Genomic DNA, 20,062 nt, shown 5'->3' on the forward strand with positions numbered 1-20,062 from the left:
CCCTCAAACCACGAAAAGTCCAAGGACAAATGCTGAAGTTAAAGCAAAGCACAGCTCTATGAAGAGGTAGGGTGTTGATGGCCGGATGGGAGGTGGCACTCCCTCAATCCAAGGAAGCAGATTGAGGTGGGAAAGGTTAAGACTTTGTATTGGGAGACATTCCACCCCATCTGAGGTCCCTGGAGTCAGCCCTGGAAGCCTGATGGGGAGGCGGCCTCCTGCCAGCTGCAGGTTACTCCAGAGTTCTGGGTTTCTGGTTACTTCCCAAGAAACTGACAAAATGGCACTTCTGGCATTGATTGCAAAGTCCGGGGTCATCACCAACCGTGAGCAGACTGTTGTTGTCATGGTGATTAGTCCCCAGACGACTTCTCCAGCTACTGAATAATTAGTGTGTTATAAACCCCAGTTTCTGCAGTTCTCCCCACAACCACTAAATATGTCCTGACTGTCTGGTCCCAGGGTAAAGCACTATGGAGCCCCAGTTTCTTCATGGAGCAGGTGTCAGGCATCAGGAGGGTGGGGTTTGGTGGGCCTTTTCTCCCTCTGCAAGCAACAGAGCTGCCCTAGGAGACCCAGTGAGTCCTGGTGGAGTAAGGCACATGTCCTTGAGAGTTCACCAGCCCAGATCCCATCTCTTCCATAACTGTCTGTGGAAACCAGGCCTGTTGCCTCAAAATCCTGAACTTTGATTTTGCAATTGAAAAAAGAAAAAAGATTAATTTTTGTGTATTGGACACACAGAGCTCCTGTCCTGTTCCTGCAATACCTGTAGTGACCAGTGTTGAGCCAAGCTGAACTCAGCAGGGGAAGCTCCATCCGGGTCCCCCACAAAGTGGGCAGGAACCCAGCTACCTGCCCAGCAGCCATTACTGCCTGGAATGTGCATTCACACGAGCTGGCTCTTTGGTGGTTGAATTGAGCTCTGACTAATTCTAGTTACAAAACTACTTACGTGTATTATGAGCCTTGCTTTGGATTCAGGTGATTTTTTGGTCTTCAGTGACACACAGGCAGCTACCAAGTAAGCCCGTATGTGCAGTGTCGGTTCAGCACATGTCTTCCCGTTCATCTTCTTTGAAGGACATGGTAGTCCTGGGAGGCCATCTGAGCACTGGTTCACATCCCAGCAGTTCCACTTCTGACACTGGGAAAGTGGCAGAAAGTGGCCCAAGTACTCAAGCCGCTACCCCCACATGGGAAACCCAGATGGAATTCCAGGTTCCTGGGTTTGGCTGGCCCAGTCCCATCTATTGCTAACTCTGCCTTTCAAAGAAATAAATACATAAATGCTTCTTTTAAAAATAAGAAAAAATAATATCAGATTGTCAGTTGGTTTTCAGTTCATGTAATTTTGCTAAAATGTATTCAATGAGACAAATATCTGTTGACTACTTACTGTGCGTCTACACATGTTCTCATAAGCATCTTACACACGTTAGCACATTTAATCCTCACAAGAACCTATGATGAGAAGTGTCAGAGCTGGGGGATGTGACGTAGCCAAAGTCATACTGGTTGTGGAGACAAAGCTGAGGTCTGGGCCAGCAGTCGGACTGCAAGCCAAAACTTGGAGCATGTCGTCCTCTTCATAGAATATGCAGATCACTGATAGGTGATGGCAGAAATTCTCAATCCTCCCTGTCTGCTCTGTTGTGACCTTATTGAGACATATTTACTGTACAATTTTTTTTTCATGTAGGTTTATATTCCAGATGAAAACAATGCTATTTTGGGAAGAAATACAAATAAACAAGTGTTTGAAGGCTTGACCACTGGGCTTCTCAAAGTGAGTGCTGCAGTTCTGAGCTGCCTGGTTGCCCATTGGCCAGATGCAAGCAGCCAGCTGGCCACCCCGAAAACATCCGCACAGGAAATGAAAAGCCCAGCCTCCCAAGCTGATGCTTTCCCCAGTCGCGTTCAGGACCTTATCAGGTAAAGCTTGCTGGGTTTCTTCTGGAAGATTTAAGACGTAAAGCTTGGTTCTTTGTGCTGAAAATGACCTTGCAGCTATTTAAATCTCGGGGCGGGTGTAGTGGCAGCAGTTCTCATCTCGCAGCATTAGCCACAGATGTTCTAGTAGAGAATATACCACGTTATGTGCAGAGAGAGGGAGAATCCTCTCCATTAAAAGGCTTGTAGTGGAAGCTCAGTTGCCCATTCCCTGTCCTGGGGTGTGTGATGTTAGCCCATGTCCCATCAGAGCTAATGCCACTCTTCGCAGCTCAAGGAACTTCTGAGAATTCCACAGTCTCACTTCTTGCTGTAAGTTTGGGTCAGGCTGAGCACAGCAGGCATAGCTACCATCTAGGGACACCTGTGGTGTGTGGAACTTTGCAGTGGAAGTTTCACAGCCCCACAAGCGTAGGACTCTGGATGAGGGACTTACTCCAAGAGGGTAAGTGCCTTGCCCAAGGTCAGGTTGTGTGGTTTGTAAGCTCAGAAGCAGGCAGGAGAGCCGGAACTGGATCCCCTCAACTGGAGCTGGCCTCCCTGTGTCCGTGTGCTCTGCTTCCCACTGCGCATGTGGAGCAAACTCTGCTGCCAGTCTTCCAGTCAATGACTGCCCATCTTCCTCCCCGGGGTTATTCTTCCTCCAGAGAAATTTACTCCTGCCTGGGCTGCTGAAGTCTTTCTCCCTTGGGAATCTTGAATCAGGTACAAGGTTTAATTTCCCAGCAGGGCTCCATCTGGTGTTAGTTACCTATTGCCCCGTGAGCAGCTCTTCTGGGGTCTGTGGTCTCTGGCTCCCCAGACCCATGCAAGCTGTCACGCTCTGACGTGTGATAGGTTAACAAGAGAGCCCCAGTGCCCTCCCCTGCGTTTGCTTCTTTCACAGTTCATAAATTCCCCCTGCCTTTCCTGCAATGCCCGGAGCAGTCTCTTCCTTTGGTGTCTTCCTTCCCCTCTGCTTGGATTGCTTCGCTCACTCACCCATCCCCTCTGCCCGCCCTCCTTCCCCAAGCATATTTATTGCGGGAGAGCACCATGCCCTCCAGGTCCACAACCATTTATCTTACAGCACTTGACTTTTACCCTCAGTGGCCTTTCTCTCACTCGTTTGATCTCATTCAATTTCCTGGCGTCCTGCTGGTCATGGACAGCTTAGGCCCCTGTGCTGATGAATGCTGCTCTGTCCTGCATGCCCCCTCAGGCCTCCCTGGGATGCAGCAAGCTTGCCTGCTTGCCATCCAGGCTACCTGGCTGTGTGCCTGGCTGTGATGAGGCGGGAGGCCTTGGATGCTTTAGCACCCCCTCCAGGGGTGAGACATGTACTTTTCACGTATGTTGGTGTACTTACCAGGTCCTTCTAAAGGAGGGAGATGCCGGGCTGGAGGAGCAGCCCGCAGTCATAGTATGTTCAGACAGACAGCCCCGTGCCCTGCAGTGTGCATTGCTTCTGTCCTGACACGGTGCAGTCGGTTGCCTGTATGCACACGGAGCAGCCCAGACCACGCCCACGTAGAGCAGCATGCCAAGCACAGTGCATGGTTTCCCTACCTGCCTCTTCACGTTCCCGGGTGCAAACTGGCAGGAGATTTCACTGCACCACTGCTGCGGCTGCGGGACACGGAGACACTGCACACTCTGGGAGCCGTTTTCTGGGCCACGGCCCCGACCCGTCTAGCCTGGGAGAGCTGACGGTGGCTCAGCAGTTATTCCCATCTGTTCACGTGGCTTAGTCAGGATGCTGGACCTGAGAGAGTCCTGGAGCTGTTTCTCAAAAAGTGGTCTCCTGGACTCACTTTGTGCCAGATGCTTCACGGGGGGCCTGGGATATAAAAAGAAAGCGAAAGACCTCTCAACACCTGTCCAGTCAGTATCTGTCGGTTGTCAGGCATTGAAATCTTTCTATACTGTGAAAATGTTGACAGTTGCAGTGTTTGGCACAGTTGTAGTGAAGCAACACGGTTTGTGTTACACAAGCAAATTTCAATTTGAAAAGATACTGACCTGATGTCTGCTCAGGGAATGAACCCCTGCTGGAATTTCCCTAATTTTGTCATCCTGTTCCCGCTCCATCAGAAGTCTTTATCTGTGACTCAAGACAGCGAAGTCTTGGGGCACAGCCAGGAGGCAGCCGGATGAGTGGCAGTCAGTGGCACCAGAGCTTTGGAATCTTATTAGTTAACAGGAGGCAGGTGGCACTTTCCCGGTGAGATTGGCTGCCGGGGGCATGTCATGTCGGGCTTCCTGAGCCCACAGCTGGAGGCACCGTGTTTCCACCCAAGAGCTCCTCTTCTGGTGGCCTCTCTCCTTACCGCTGGCACCGCTCTCTCATTTAGTCAGTTAAGCTGGCAGCTCTGCTTTGCCCAAGACTCCCCAGGCGTCCAGCACACCAACAGCCCACTGATTTTCTGCCTTTTCAATTCCTCTACAATCGCTCGTCCTCCTGCACTGCTGCTGACCCAGGGCTCCCTCGCAGAAGCTGAGTGTGCATGTGTCCTTCCCCTTAAAAAGAACACCTTTTTACCTCATTTTAAAACTAATAATGATAAATAAGAGCAGGTGTTTGACCTCACTCTTGAACTCTGCTTTAGAGTGGGTTCAAGTTCTGGCTCCACTGCTAATTCTGGCTTCCTGCTCGTGTGCCCCCTGGGAGGCAGCAGAGGACGGCTCCTGTCCTTGAGGCCCTCCCTGCCACCCACAGAGAGACCCGGCTGGAGCTTCTGGCTCTGGCTTCAGCTCAGGGCAGCCCTGCCTCCACAGATGCGTTTGCAGGGTGAACCAGAGGAAGGGGGCTCACGCTCGCCCTCTGCCTCACACCCAAAAATGCTTATAAGTTAATACTATTTTGTGAGAAAAGCAGCTTGGAAAACACAGATAGGCAAAATTGATTTTTTTTAAAGACACCGTAATTATCTCTGATCTTACACCCAAAGATAATCACTGGGTTTGTACGTTTTGAGCATATATGTGTGATTATTGTATTAAAATATTATAATACTTATATGTACTGTTTTGTCATGTACTTTCTTGTGCTTTCTTACTTATTTCTTAATCATTTTTCCAAATAATTGGAAACTTACAGTTTAATCTCTACTTGATTTCCAAGTACTTCTTGATATAACAGCAGCTGTTTTAAGTAGCATTACTCCTCTAAGGTGGACCTGAATTTCTGGCGATTTTATTGGGTTTTGGTGCTTTGTAGAATTCTTTTGCAAATAACAGTGATGAAGAACTTTTTTGTGCCCTTCTTTTTATGTTACTGCTTATTATGTTATGATAAATCTTGAGAGGTAGAATTTCTGAGTCAAAGAACTTAAGTTAAGAAATTTGACCTGGGCGGGCCTGGCACAATAGCCTAGCGGTTAAAGTCCTGGCCTTGAACATGCTGGGATCCCATATGGGCACTGGATCTAACCCCGGCAGTCCTGGGTCCCATCCAGCTCCCTGCTTGTGGCCTGGGAAAGCAGTCGAGGATGGCCTAAAGCTTTTAACCCTGCACTGGTGTGAGAGACCTGGAAGAAGCTCATGGCTCCTGGCTTCGGATTGGCTTAGCTCCAGCTGTTGCTGCCACTTAGGGATTGAACCATTGGACAGAAGCTCTTCCTCTCTGTCTCTCCTCATTTCTGTATATCTGACTTTCCAAGAAAAATAAATAAACATCGAAGAAAGAAGGAAGGAAAAAAAGGAAGGGAAGGGAAGGGAAGAGAGAGGGAGAGAGAGAAAGAAGAGAACAGAAGAGAAGAGAAGAGAAGAGAAGAGAAGAGAAGAGAAGAGAAAGAAAGAAAGAAAGAAAGAAAGAAAGAAAGAAAGAAAGAAAGAAAGAAAGAAAGAAAGAAAGAAACTAACTTGATCTGGGCTCGGCACTGTGAACTAGTGGCTAAAGTCCTCAGCTTAAGTGTGTTGGGATCCCATATGGGCACCGGTCCTAATCCCAGTGGCCCCACTTCCCATCCAGCTCCCTGCCTGTGGCCTGGGAAAGCAGTGGAGCACAGCCCAAAGCCTTGGGACCCTGCACCATGTGGGAGACCCGAAGGAGGCTCCTGGCTTCAACTGGCTCAACTCCAGCCAATGCGGCCGCTTGGGGAGTGAACCACGAATTGAAAAATCTTCCTCTCTGTCTCTCCTCCTCTCTGTATAGCTGACTTTGCAATAAAATAAATATATCTTTTAAAAAATTGAGCTAGGACCAGAATTCAAGTCTCAGCTACTCCAGTTCCAGTCCAGCTCCTTGCTGGTGCACCTGGGCAGAGAGAGGGACAGCAGAAGATGACCCTGTGTAGCCCCTGCACCCACGTGGGCAGTCAGGGGAAGCCCTGGGCTCCTGGTTTTGGTCTGGCCCAGCCCTGACTGTGTAGCTATTTGCAGAGTGAACTAATAGATGGAAGATTTTATATTCATTCATGCATTCTCAGTTTTTCTAGCACTGCCTTTCAAATAAATTTTTTAAATAGATAAATATATCCTTTAAAAATAAATTTTGTGGCCCGGCATGATAGCATAGTGGTTAATGTCCTCACCTTGAACACGCTGGATCCCATGTGGGCGCTGGTTTGTATCCCTGCTGTCCCACTTCCCATCCAGCTCCCTGCTTGTGGCCTGGGAAAGCAGTTGAGGACGGCCCAAAACCTTGGGATCTTGTACCTGCATGGGAGACCCGGAAGAACTTCCTAGCTCCTTGCTTTGGATTGGCACAGCTCCAGCCACTGCGGCCGCTTGGGGAGTGAACCATTGGATGTAAGATATTTCTCTCTGTCTCTCCTCCTCTCTATATATATTCTTAATCATTTTTCCAAATAATTGGAAACTTACAGGTTAATCTCTACTTAATTTTCAAGTACTTCTTGATATAACAGCAGCTGTTTTAAGTAGCATTACTCCTCTAAGGTGGACCTGAGTTTCTGGCGGTTTTATTGGGTTTTGGTGCTTTGTAGAATTCTTTTGCAAATAACAGTGATGAAGAACATTTTTATGCCCTTCTTTTTATGTTACTGCTTATTATGTTATGATAAATCTTGAGAGGTAGAATTTCTGAGTCAAAGAACTTAAGTTAAGAAATTTGACCTGGCCTTGACTTTGCAGTAAAAATAACTAAATCTTTTTTTAAAAATAAATAAATAAATTTTTATCAGTATTTTCAAATTAACTTACCCAGAGATTACCTGGGAGAATGTCCTCATACCTTCAGTTTAGAAACTATTAGATACCTTCGCTCTGTTTTTTTTTTTTTTAATTATTTATTTATTTATTTGTTGGAAAGACTGAGAATCAGAGAGGGGGAGATATTCCACCCTCTGATTCACTCTCCAAATGCCCAGAAATGGACTAGGCTGAAGCCAGGAACCAGGAACACCATCCAGCTCTCCCGTGTGGCTGCAGGGACCCAAACACATGAGCCGTCCTCCCCTGCTTTCACGCGGGCATGAGCAGGGAGCAGGGCGGAAGTGCAGCGGCCGGCCTGGAACAGGTGCCTCCGTGTGAGTTGCAGTGTCATGGCCGTGACGCCAGCGCTTTCCCCTTCTTGTCATCTGAGCCCAGGAGAGGTGGGGATGTTTTCTTTTTATACTGTCAGTAGTGAACTTCTTAAAAATACTCACTGGCCATTCTTATTTTATGGGTTGCCTTTTCATATTTTGCCCATTTTTCTACTAAAGATGTTAGTGATTTTAATTTTAAATCATTACATACAAAAAGAACATCAACTCCTGACTATGGTGATCATTTTCAGTTTACTAGCAGATAGAAATGGATCTCTCTCTCTCTCTCTCTGTCTCTCCCACTTTCCTTCCCTCCCCCGTCTCTCCCTGATAATCTACCTCTCAAATAAATATATGAACAAATTTTTAAACATAAAAAATAATTGCAGGAAGGGCCCAGCGCAGTAGCCTAGTGGCTAAAGTCCTAGCCTTGCAAGTGCTGGGATCCCATATGGACACCAGTTTATGTCCTGGCTGCTCCACTTCCCATCCAGCTCCCTGCTTGTGGCCTGGGAAAGCAGTCGAGGACGGCCCAAAGCCTTGGGATCCTGCAGCTGTGTGGGAGACCCGAAGGAGGCTCCCGACTCCTGGCTTGGATTGACTCAGCTCCAGCCATTGCATTTACTTGGGGAGTGAATCATTGGATGGAAGCTCTTTCTCTCTGTCTCTCCTCTTCTCAGTATATCTGACTTTCCAATAAAAAAAAAAAAAAAACCTTTTTTTTTTTTTTTTAAATAGCTGCAGGCATCTGGCCTTAACCTGGCTTAGCCTCGACCCATTGCAAGCGTTTGGGAAGTAAACCAGCATATGAAGATCTCTCTGTCTGCCTCTCTGCCTTTAAAACAAACAAACAAATAAATAAGCATTTCAAAGCCAATAAGCTGGGAACAGCTAAGTCATGTGTAATGATGAACCGTTCAGCCCTTTACGTTTAAGACTGTCTCCCAGCTACACAATATCGCACCACACAATTCAAAATTCAAAATAAAAATTTATTAAACTGTGTTACTGTTGGGATGCACATGGCCTGTCTGCTCTCCCTGCTTTGGTTCAGCGTTGCACTGAGGTTCAGTCGGGAGGCAGAAAGGAAGGAGAGGTGAAGCTACCAAGAGACAAATGGAAAATACTGCCGTTTGCAGTGTCGCGATGTCGTAGACAGTTACATAATCTACCAAGAGAGAAAAATGACAGAAACAAATAACTAGCAAGATTGGAGTGTGCAGATACAGCATGTGCACAAATCGATCATGCTGCAATGGAGAGTGACAAATAATTAGAAATGAAATATTTCAAAACAGAATACCACTCATAGAAGCATCAGACTATGTCAAACACCTTTGTGCAGATCTCGTAAACAGTGTTACGTTGAGCTCTACAAAGCGTTAATGAGAATGTACTGGGAAGTCAAGGATGTAAATAGACATAGATATCATATCCGTGCATAGAAGATATTATTGAAATATCATTTCTTCCTACTTTGACTAATAGAGTCAGTGAAATTCTAATTGAAAGCTCAATATGCTTTTGAAAGATATTTGCAAGTCAGTTCTAAAATTTACATGGAAATGCTAAAGATCTAGAACAGCCAAAACAATTTTGAAAATGAGTAATTAGATCAAAAGATTTGTCTAATTTGGAAATTTATTATTCAGTCACACTAATCAACACAATGTCATATTAATGCAACAATAAACTAATAGAATGAATGAGAGTTCAGAATTACACGTACATTCATTGAATTTTTTTAAACAATTTTTCTTGCTTAAGCTTTTTTTTTAAAAAAATTTTTTTCAAGGATTTATTTATTTTTATTACAAAGTCAGATATACAGAGAGGAGGAGAGACAGAGAGGAAGATCTTCCATCTGATGATTCACTCCCCAAGTGAGCACAATGGCCGGTGCTGATCCGAAGCCGGGAACCTGGAACCTCTTCCAGGTCTCCCACATAAGTGCAGGGTCCCAAAGCATTGGGCCGTCCTCGATTCCTTTCCCAGGCCACAAGCAGGGAGCTGGATGGGAAGTGGAGCTGCCGGGATTAGAACCGGCGCCCATATAGGATCCCGGTGCGTTCAAGGTGAGGACTTTAGCCGCTAGGCCACTGTGCCGGGTCCTGAAAATTTTCAAGAGTGACTTTAAATACCAAAATCAAGTGGAAAGCACAGGAAATTCCTATGAACGCCCTGCCCCCACACACATACCCAGCCTGCTCCACTGTCGACGTCCCATACCATATTGATGTATTTGTTCTGATCAGTGAACCAACAGTGATATCACTGTCACCTCACAATCCTCAGCCCCCACCAAGGCTCTTGCCCTGGGTACGTGTGTCCATCACTGTAGTACTGCTGGACCCCATGCATTCCTCCTGTGGGCCCTCCCCACCCCACCAGCACCTGGCAACATCTTGCCAGTTCGTTTTTGATCAGGGGATCAAATTAATTCATTGGGGACAAAAAGTCCCTTTTTATTTTGACTTGCAGAGAGAAGGAAACTTTCCTTTCACTGACTGTCTGGCCAAACAGCTATAGTAGCTGGGACTGGGCCAGGCCAAAGTCAGGAACTAGGAACTCCACGTGGATCTTCCACGTGGGTGACAGGGGTCCTAGGACTTGACCCACGTGCTGCTGCTGCCCCAGAGACGTTAGCAAGAAGCTGCATCAGAAGCAACACGGACTGCGACTCTGATCTGCGTGCAAGGGAACATGTCACAGCACTGGCTCCAGAAAGTCCCTTTAATTAATAATGTTGGAACAACTGGGTGTCCAAATCAAAATACAGCTAAGCACATACCCAGAAAGCTTCTAGTGAAAACTATACAACTTTATAACCATGGAATGAGGAAAGATTTCTTTGGATCCAAATACTTCCCGAAAGATAATATGGAAATAGCCAGCAAACACAGGTAAAAACATTTAATACTATCAGTTATTGGAGAAATGGAAAATAAAACAACAGCAGGCATTTCCAATCCAGTGAGATGGCCAGATAGGAAACACTGATCAGGCCGAATGTCAGCACGTGGGGCCCTGGTGCGTTGCTGCTGTCGGTGTAAAATGATGCAGTTGCTTTGAAGTCTGCTTAGACATTTCTGAAGTTAGATGTGTCCTGTGACCCCACAATACTAATTGTGTAAAAGTATCATTTGTAATTTATTCCTCAACAGAAAGTAGTTTGTTTCATTTTTTTAAAAAAAGATTTGTTTTTATCTTTATTGGAAAAGCAATTATACAGAGAGGAGAAAAGACAGGAAGAGTTTCCGTCTACTGATTCACTCCCTAAGTGGCCGCATTGGCTGGAGCTGTGCCAATTGAAGCCAGGAGCCAGGCGGCTCCTTCTGGTCTCCCAGATGGGTGCAGAGTCCCAAGGCTTTGGGCCGTCCTTGACTGCTTTTCCAGGCCACAAGCAGGGAGCTAGAAGGGAAGTGGGGCCACTGGGACATGAACCTGCGCCCATATGGGATCCCAGCGTGTTCAAGGCAAGGACTTTAACCACTAGGCTACCGTGCTGAGCCCCAGTTTGTTTAATTTTTAAAGCTTATTTATTTTAAAGGCAGAGTTACAGAGGTGGAGCAGCAGAGAAGAAAAAAAAAAGAATCTTCCATCTACTGGTTCATTCCCCAAATGGTCAGAACAGCCAGAGCTGGGCCAGGCTAACACCAGGAGCCAGGAGCTTCATCTGTGTCTCCCATGGTGCAAGGGGCCCAGGGACTGAGACCATCCTCTGTCATTCTCCAGGATCCTGAGCAGGGAGCTGGGTAGGAAGTGGAGCAGCCAGGACTTGAACTAATATTCATATGGGATGCAGGTGCTCATGCTGTGCCACAACACTGACCCTATGTTTTATTCTTTAAAAATAAAAAGAAAAGCTCCATGAAAATAGCATAGAGGAAGGATCAAGGTTATCCCAGTAGGAAAACAAAAAGTGTGAATAGGTAACACATTGAGATTATGGCTAATGAGTCTACCCAAATAAGACAATGAAAGATACACCAGTATTGACACAGAGGAAAAAACACATCTGTAGTGAGAGAGAAGATGAATCAGCCCTCCATAAGGATTCCTTTTTTCATTGGTTGGCAGGATGGGAAGACAGCTCCAGGCCCTCCCCTGTGATCATACCCTACCCTAGGAAGTGAGATGAGAGCTTGCCTAAACTACAGCAGTAGCTACTGGAGTAGAAAAGGCAAGATTGGGGCCTAGTGTCTTAAAATCCTGTAGATGCCACCTCCTCATAGAAGCTGGGCTTGACCACCAATCCGCGATGCCCTCCTGCATCCCTGGAGGAAGACTTCTAGGCAGCTCTGATGGAGAATTCAAGATTCTGCCAGTCTCTACCTCAGCCCTTCATGTTAGTGTCAGCATCCACATTAGAAAGAAGTGAGTTGGTGAATGCTACAAATGTTTGTCCCCAAATTCTGTCGCTGTATAAGAAGGATGACATTCACTTGGGCAGGAATATCAGGAGGAAAAGATTTCAGAGGAGATGGTGAAGTTTTGTTTGAAAATACCAGTGGAGGTTCCATAGTGTGATGGTGAGCACTCTGGACTCTGAGAATACCAGTGGAGGGGCTGCTTGGGATCTGTGTGGGCAGGTGGTCACTCTCAGGAAGAGGAAAGAAAGGCTGAAAGTGAAGTCAGCATCCCAGCTCTTCTGCTTTCCACACAGCCTGGGAGCAGAGGACAGCCCAAAGCCTTGGGACCCTGCTTCCACACGGGAAATCCAGAAGAAGCTCCTCACTCCTGGCTCGTGACTTTGGATCAGCTCAGCTCTGGCTGATGTGGCCACTTGGCGAGTGAACCTGTGGAAGGAAGATCTTTGTCTTTCTTTCTCTCTGTAAAATCTGACTTTCCAATTAAAAAAGAAGAAGGAAGGAAGAGAGGAGAAGAAAAAAGAAAAGCAGCTTGGCTTCCATCTGTGGGCACATGCGCCCCCAGAACCCCCGGACTCACAGCTCTTGGTTTGGATGTCTGCAGTGGTCATGTAATGACACACAGGGGTCCTGTACCGTCCCTACGCTGGTCACTCCGACTGAGGGCGTGAGTGTCAGGACTGCCTGTAGTACGTGCCCCCGCCCCTGCTTTAGCAGGGTCCTGTATTCAGCTGCTGCTGAGGTGCCACCGTCAGTGCCCCGCTGGTGCTCTGGGCTCCCTCACTGGACTGCTCCTTGTGAGAGCATGTGTAGATGGGCTAGTGCTGTGCCAGGATCCGGTGAGTGTGCAGGCGGATCCTGTTGACTCAGAACCTGAGCAGGCCTCCAGCATGCCCACATAAGAGCGTCACTCCACGCTTTTCTCTGGCTAGGCTGTTCTTGCTGCTTGGACCAGGCACATACATCCTGCTGTGAGCGGAGGGAGGTGTGCCACAGCCCTTCTGCCCTTGGAAGGGCAAGGGGGTGCTGCCATCATGGCTGAGTGGCCACGAGAGGTGTCAGGAAGCCAGGAACAGTCGTGAAGGTTGAGCTCGCCCAGACGGGGCCCAGTGCGCATGCTAGCATCACTGACGGTGGCAGTTGGCAGAGCTGCTGCAGCTGCAGGCCTGCCCGTCTCACATGCAGGAGCATGGTGGCAGGGAATCTGTCAGATTTCCAAGCTCGGGCTAGTTCAGCTGTGGGGTGGCTTTTTTCCATGGGTCTTAAGATATTTTTTTGAATCGTTGCTGCTTTGAAAGACCTACTATCATGGGGCTGATTTCCTAAACCACCCTAGAAAACCGTTCACTGAACTAAAAGGATGCCAGTGGCTTTCTGAATGTACTGTCTCTTAGGGCTGGTATTTCATAACACAAACCTGAGATCCTCTGTACCTGTTCTGCCCTTCACCATGATGGATTTTTTTGAAGTAGAAACTCTGCTGTGTACATTGTAACAAGCGTGTCCTCCAAATCTCCATATTCAGTGAATTTGACTCCCTGGCACGTTTTTAAAATACCAATCTCTATAGCATTGAACTTTGGTATGAATCCTTGAACTTGTTAAATTTTTATAGACCAATGAGAATGATCAGATCATTGTCTGCACTTTGTTTTTCTTGAAAGATAACTTAAATGTAACCAGAAGAGAGAAGGAAGGGAACACATTACAGAAATAGCTAAGGACAATTCAGGTCCAGGACTAAGGAGGTTGTTACTTAAAGATGCATGACTCACAGGAGTATCCTGTCAGCTTGTTGGGGGGTCCAGGTGACAGTTCCCGTGGAATGTCAAGTTGGGGCTGGTCTGTAGAGCTGCTGGGCTTGCCCTTCTGATGGGTAACGTAAGTTTCTCCACATCTAGCTACATGGTGAACATAGGTCTGATTGACAAGCTGTGCAGCTGCTTCCTGTCGGTGCAAGGCCCAGTGGACGAGAACCCCAAGATGGCCACGTTCCTGCAGCACGCCACCGGCCTCCTCCACGGAATGTGCACACTGTGCCTGGCCGTCACAGGAAGGTAAGGCCTCTGCTCAGAGCCCTCAGGCCACTCAGGGCTCGCCGGATGGCTACTGTATTCTGCCTGTCTTGGGATCATCTCCTAGAGCCTCCCCTGGCCATCCTGGCCCCCTCCCCCTCTGTCCCCACTTTCGGCAGCTTTCCACGTCAAGATGGGTGACAAGCTCTCAGCTTGCCGGGCTGCCTGCTCCTGTCAGGATCTGTTTTTCTGTCTGGTGGCTTAGACTTAACCATTGTTGCTCAGAAGTTACACAGCCTCTCTCCCCCTGAGACCCACAGGAGTCAGTCATTGTCCTCGGTCAGTGACTCAGTGACCGAGGCCACACCCAGTGGAGCTGGGCCTCAGATCAAGGATGTGGGCTTCCTGCTCCAGACTCCAGTGTTCCTCGCTTGTGCCTCCTCCCCTTTTCCCCAGAGGGAGCCACCCAGGTGCATTGCTCATCCTCCCCGGCATGGTGAAAGCTTGGTGGGCCTAGACCCTAGCCCCCAGGCCATCCTGGGTCGGCTCTCACCGACAATATTCCTCCAGAAGGAACAGCCAAGGTCCCACTCCCCACCCAGAGGCTGTCGCTGGCGGTGACATGGTGTGGCTGATAGACTGAGATGCAGCCCTCCAACCTGCTGAGGACGCAGGTAGCTTTCCCAAGGCCAAGTTCTAACACGGCACTCCTTTGTATCATGTGTGCATTTCTGTTATCCACCTCTCTGTTACACCATCAAGAATGCCTCAGCTCCATGCAGGATGTTCTATGAGAAGCAACTTTGTTTCTAAGAGCTGCTACCACCTTGTTTAGTCCATTATGCAGAACAGCTCTCATCCTACCTCCTCTTCCTTACTCTTATCCAGCCCCTCACCAGCAGCCACATTTCTAGAAAGATCAAGAGCAAGATGTCAAGGAAGCCAGGCGTGGCCCACACACAGGGCTGCAGGTTCTAAAGTACACAGCTTTCCTGCCAGGCTCGGATGAAAACTCAGCCTTGAGTGCAGGTGTGCCTGTGTCCTGCAGGGGCAGAGGGGGCACTGAAGAAATAGGGCTGTATCTGGGGCAGCAGCCTCCATGCCAGGCACTGGGGGTCCCACTCCCAGGGAGCGCACAGCTGAAGGAGAGCACTGACAGGTGGCATGTGGAAGGCTGCAGGACAACAGGAGAAGGGAGGCAGTGAGCCGCAAGGGGCCCCATGTGCGGGGTAGAGTGTGGGAGAGGTGGTGCCTTGCCAGAGAGCTGTTTGCAGAATTCAGGAGCACTTTCCTCCAGCAGCACCTTGCAACAGCAGCCAGCTGGGGGGTGGGGGAAGTGGGGTGCCTAGCATCCCCAGCCCTCCCCAGGGTGAGGAACCTCCTGTGCAGTCCCTCAGGGGGTCCCCTGCCAGAAGCCACCCATTAACACATCCTCAGCCCATCTGTCTCCTTTCTCTGTTCTCTGCTTTCTCACCAGTAATCACCTCACACCCACATCCTTGTCCCAGGATCTGCCTTTGGGCAGGCCAGACAGAGAGATAGGGGCACACAGGTCTCGGAGTGCCATGGCAAGGCCAGGGAACACCACAAGGCCAGTGCTGGCCTGAAGCTGTGCGCGAGGGAGGAGGGGACCCAGCTGGTCCCCAGCAATGTGGCAGAAATGTGGCAAAGGGATGGGCAGAGAGGCCTGCACATGGTCCTGGTGAGCGAAGGGAGGGTGACGTGGAGAGGAACAGACATGTTGAGGAGGCGGAGGAGGTGTCACTCACCTTGATGACATTGGGGGATGGTATCTAAGACAACTTCCCGGTCTCTTACTTGACAATTGTGCGTTTCAGGTGGTGAGGGAATATGATCCAGTGTTTTGTTTTGTTTTTAAAGATCTATATTAATTTTCATTGAAAGACAGATTTACAGAGAGAGAAAGATTTTCCATCCTCTGGTTCACCTCCAAGTGGCTGCAGTAACCAGAGTTGAGTCGATCCAACGCCAGGAGACAGGAGCAATGAACCAAAAGCCTCCTCCAAGTCTCCCATGCAGGTACTAGGGTCCCAAAGACCTGAGCCGTCTCTGCTGCCTCCCCAGGGGCCACAAGAAGAAAGCTGGATGGAAAGTGGAGCAGCTAGGACATAAAGCAGTGCCCATACTGGATGCTAGCCCTTGCAGGTGGGGAATTAGCCAATTGAGCCATTGTGCCGGCCCCACGATGCAGTGTGTTGTAGCGGAGACACAGCTCCTGTGCTCCCTGACTAGGTTGCACACCTGTGCATGAATGTGCAGCAGACTTGTGTCTGTATTCCTACACGAGCAGATTGCAGGTCCAAAATCCCCTCTTGGCAGCTGTCACCTGCAGTATGAGTTCCTGCTGCAACCTCAGTCACTCAGCAAATTTCTATTGGTAGGCCTTGCTAAAACAGCAGATTTTTTTCTAGAAAAGTCCGGGTGGTCTCCTGGCCTGATTCACCTGGGAAATTCTAAGCCTGGGAGAGACAAGGGGAAAGTCTTCACTGAAGTTTCTGACCCCAGCTGGCATCATCTGCCCAGGGTGCATGAGCACTGGCAGCCCCAGAAGCAGGCATGCATGCATTCCTACTTCAGAGTTGTTCACCTGTCCTGTATGCAGAAGCTCTGACAATACTCCCTGATTCTCCATGGAAACTGTTTCTAGCTAATGAGCCTGGAGACCCTTCAAGCAGGCTGAACACATTCTGCATTAGGATACAACCATGTCTAAGAAGAAAAGTGGAGTGTTTTTTCTTGTTTGGTTTGTTTTGTTTTTTGCTTCATTGCAGTGATTCGCCTAATTCCTGTTTGGGCTACCAAGGGCCAGCCAGAGCCAGCATGTCCAGGAGAACTTGTCCCCAAAGCCCCTTTGGCGTAGAAGACAAAGAGCAGTCCAGGGGAGCCTTCCAAACTCGCCTGGTGCTGGCGGCGCTGACATAATGAAGCAGCCTAATTGACAGCATCGGCGCGAGTCGCCAGTGCGCAGTCTACTGGTGCCCGGCCCCTGTGGGGGATTACGGCAGGTCTGCCCTCGCACTGCTCTCCCATTGTGTCCCTAATCTTCTAATTTCTACCTGGGTTTTCTAAAAGTCAATTTAAGTGTCAGAATTTGTGCTGTTAATCTTTACTTCAAGCTGTGGGGGAGAGAAGCCCCAGCCCTGTGTGACTTTTGTACCAGGCTTGGTGTTTGAACAATGAACTTGCATTTCTTTAAGTAGGAAATTTTCCCTAGTGAAAGGGTTGGTTGCTCTGTTCGCCTCATTTCAGAATTTTCATATGGAAATCGTTTGCAAACTGTAATTCCTAATCTCTACACAAGAACCTACAGCCTATGATCATAGGACCTGCAGAAACATCCCTTTCTTTGGCATGACTGTGGTCAGTTTTTCCAGGCTCTGCCCCTGCCACAAGGAAAGATGGAAGGCTAGTGTTCAGACTTGCACACAGTAGTTCTGCAGCTACAGCTGACTGAGGCTCCCTAAGTGCTCCGAAGGTGGAGAACTCAGAGTGTTGGGCCAGGAATGCACATTTGCATTTCGCCGCCAAGACAGGCCTTGTGCTCAGGCTGTGGTGCTTTGAGCCCGACCCTAGCCCCAGGAACTGCACTGACCAATGTGAGAGGAGCTGGGGATCCGGCCATTTCTGCCCAGACGAAGAATAGTTCTCCGAGTCAGAATATTTGTACACAAAAAGAAATGTGCTATTGCATGAATTTGTGTTTTTAATTTTCACTTCCACAAACTACCCTAACAAAATATGTTTCAGCCAAGGTCTTGGCAACTTGGGAAAGATGAGAATGATTTATAATTGAGCACATTAATTATGTGGCTATAAATGAGTGCTTCTCAAGTGTTTAAGGATGCTTGAAAACCATTTGTTCGAGCAAAGGTAAACTTTAACTCCGCCTGCCGGCCTGCTCATTCATTCCCTGAACAAATATTTATGTAGCACTCGCTCTGTGCCAGGTCCTGTGCTGGGCTTGGGAGAGACAGGGATGCCTCAGACGGTGATGGCATCCTAGAGGATCTTGTGAGGTTGGGGAAGGAATGCGCGTGAGCAGGTGCAGAAGGCAGAATGAGCACTCTGCATTCCGGCAGCCACAGTCAATGTCCAGGAGATGCTGGCTCCTCTTAGCATCACTGTCATAGATGCAGGTTGCAGGAGGAGGAAATCTTCAGCTGTTGGTAGGGATTAGTTGTTTGCTAGTTCTTGAAGAATGAAGAAAAAGGCCAACCAGGGCAGTGGTGTGAGTGAAGACATCCACAGGAGAAACTTCAAAGACTGGCTAGTTGACCTCTAAGAGGCCACCCAGATATCATGGAGTTCACCTCCTAAAGCCACTGTGGACCATCTGTAAATACCAGTGCTTACATGGGAGGACTCTGCATGCTTTCTGCAGTGACTTCCCAAGCTACTAGACTACTGCTCCAGGCACATATAAATAATTTTTAAGGGCATTACCCTCCGGAGGGCCCAGCACCATGGCTCAGTGACTAAATGCTTACCTTATAGGCACCAGGATCCCATATGGGCACCAGTTAGTATCCTAGCTTTTCCACTTCCCATCTTGCTTCCTGCTTGTGGCATGGGAAGGCAGTCGAGGACGGCCCAAAGCCTTGGGACCCTGCACCCATGCAGGAGACCCAGTAGAGGCTCCTGGCTCCTGGCTTCAGATTGGCTCATCTCCAGCCATTGCGGTCATTTGGGGAGTGAATCAGCTCTTTCTCTTTGTAACTCTCCCTTTCCAATAAAAATAAATAAATCTTAAAAAGAGAGAGAGACTTTCCCTAAGGAAAGAAACCAAACAGTCTGCCTGCTCCTTAACAGGCACCTAGGACCAGACTGGAAGCAAGATCTCAGGAACTGTGTTCCAGGACACAGAGCTAGCAGATGCCTGCGGGCACCATGGGCCTAGGCCAGGATGCCATTTGCTGAGCTTTGTCTTGCAAAGCCCACACCTCATGTTCCTCTTCCTCTGCGGTAAGGAGACACTCCAGGCTCTCAGACCTTCACCTGCCTTGTAGGATCAGTTCTCCACCTTCCTCCCCTCCTCCCTCCTTGCCTCTCTCCCTCCCTCCCTTCTTTCCTTCTGTTCCTTTGGCAAATACTCATTCCTATTGGCTGAGCACTTGCTGCAAGCCAGCCCCTTGCCACCATGTTGAAGAATCCAATAGCAGACGGAAGCTGCTCTCCTGCACCTTAGGAACAGTCAACAGTCAAGGCCATTTTAATCGGTGATTCACAGTACTAGCATGCAAAGCAGAGGGATGTGGCATAGAGCTTTGGATGGCTACTTTGTAGTTACAGCGGTCAGAGAGGGCCTCCCCAGGGAGGTAACCCTGGCATCAGAAAGGAACCAGCCCCATGGATGCCTGAGGGAGAAGGGCTACAATCAAGAAGAGTGGTAAGGCTGGCAGGGAAGGCAGATCAGAGAGGTGAGCGGCAGCCGGCAAGGTGCATTGGGAGCATGCTGTGGTCATCACACAGTGCCTGGTCACCTGCCCAGTGGAAGCAGCCCCGTTTCCTCAGGCATCTCAGGGTAGCCACTGCCAAGCCTGCCATTCCCCCCGCCCAGTCCAAGAGACCTAGAATTTGGCCACACCAGCCCTGACCAGAGCATGGCACAGGGCCCTTGCCAGTTGCTTCTCTCTACTTCACCCGAGATTGGTCAGAGCCGGGCATTTCCTCTGAGTGGCTTCGCCCCTCCCTGTCCGATACACTTGGTGGCCTCTGGGGCTGCCTGCTCCTGCAGCCTCCTGCAAGTGGTCCACCCAACAGCAAGCATGTCCATGCATCACCTGAAGAAGTCCACTTCTCCGCCCTCCCACCCTCAGGACCCAGTGGAGATTCATGCTGTGGCCAAGTGGCTGGGCCCCTCCCTGTCCAGTGCCTTCACTTTTTAAGTGTCACTGTATCTTCCGCTTCTCTGACCAAGCATCTGACTACCTTACTGCGCTGACACACATGCATCTTCCACCGGGGCCTATCTCTGCCTTCACCTCTCACCAAGATCACCACGGAAGTGACTCCCACACCTGCTGTGTCAGGGACGGTATTGTGTGTGGCTGTGGGGTAACTGACCTCAGCCTAACACCCTGGGAGCAGGCTGACTCAGACATCACCAACCCCCATGCAGCCGGGTCCTGAGGTCTCACGCCCTGTCCAGGCTTGGGGAAAAGAATCCATCGTCTGCTCCTCTCCGTTCCCCCACTGCTCCAGGCCGCCCAGTCCACTCCTGGGAATTCTCAGT

The 20,062-nt window shown here is 49.0% G+C and overlaps 1 protein-coding gene across 1 annotated transcript in view; it reads left to right on the plus strand.

The window, feature by feature from the left end:
• Positions 1–20,062, plus strand: part of LOC101526509 (S phase cyclin A-associated protein in the endoplasmic reticulum) — a 238,417-nt gene that overhangs the window by 184,206 nt on the left and 34,149 nt on the right. The window contains exons 19-20 of the mRNA XM_058665271.1: positions 1,703–1,935; positions 13,696–13,851. Of these exons, the coding sequence (XP_058521254.1) occupies positions 1,703–1,935; positions 13,696–13,851 (389 nt within the window). The remainder of the gene's footprint in view (positions 1–1,702; positions 1,936–13,695; positions 13,852–20,062) is intronic.

Source organism: Ochotona princeps, chromosome 6, assembly GCF_030435755.1.
Source record: "Ochotona princeps isolate mOchPri1 chromosome 6, mOchPri1.hap1, whole genome shotgun sequence".
Classification (NCBI taxonomy): Eukaryota; Metazoa; Chordata; class Mammalia; order Lagomorpha; family Ochotonidae; genus Ochotona; species Ochotona princeps.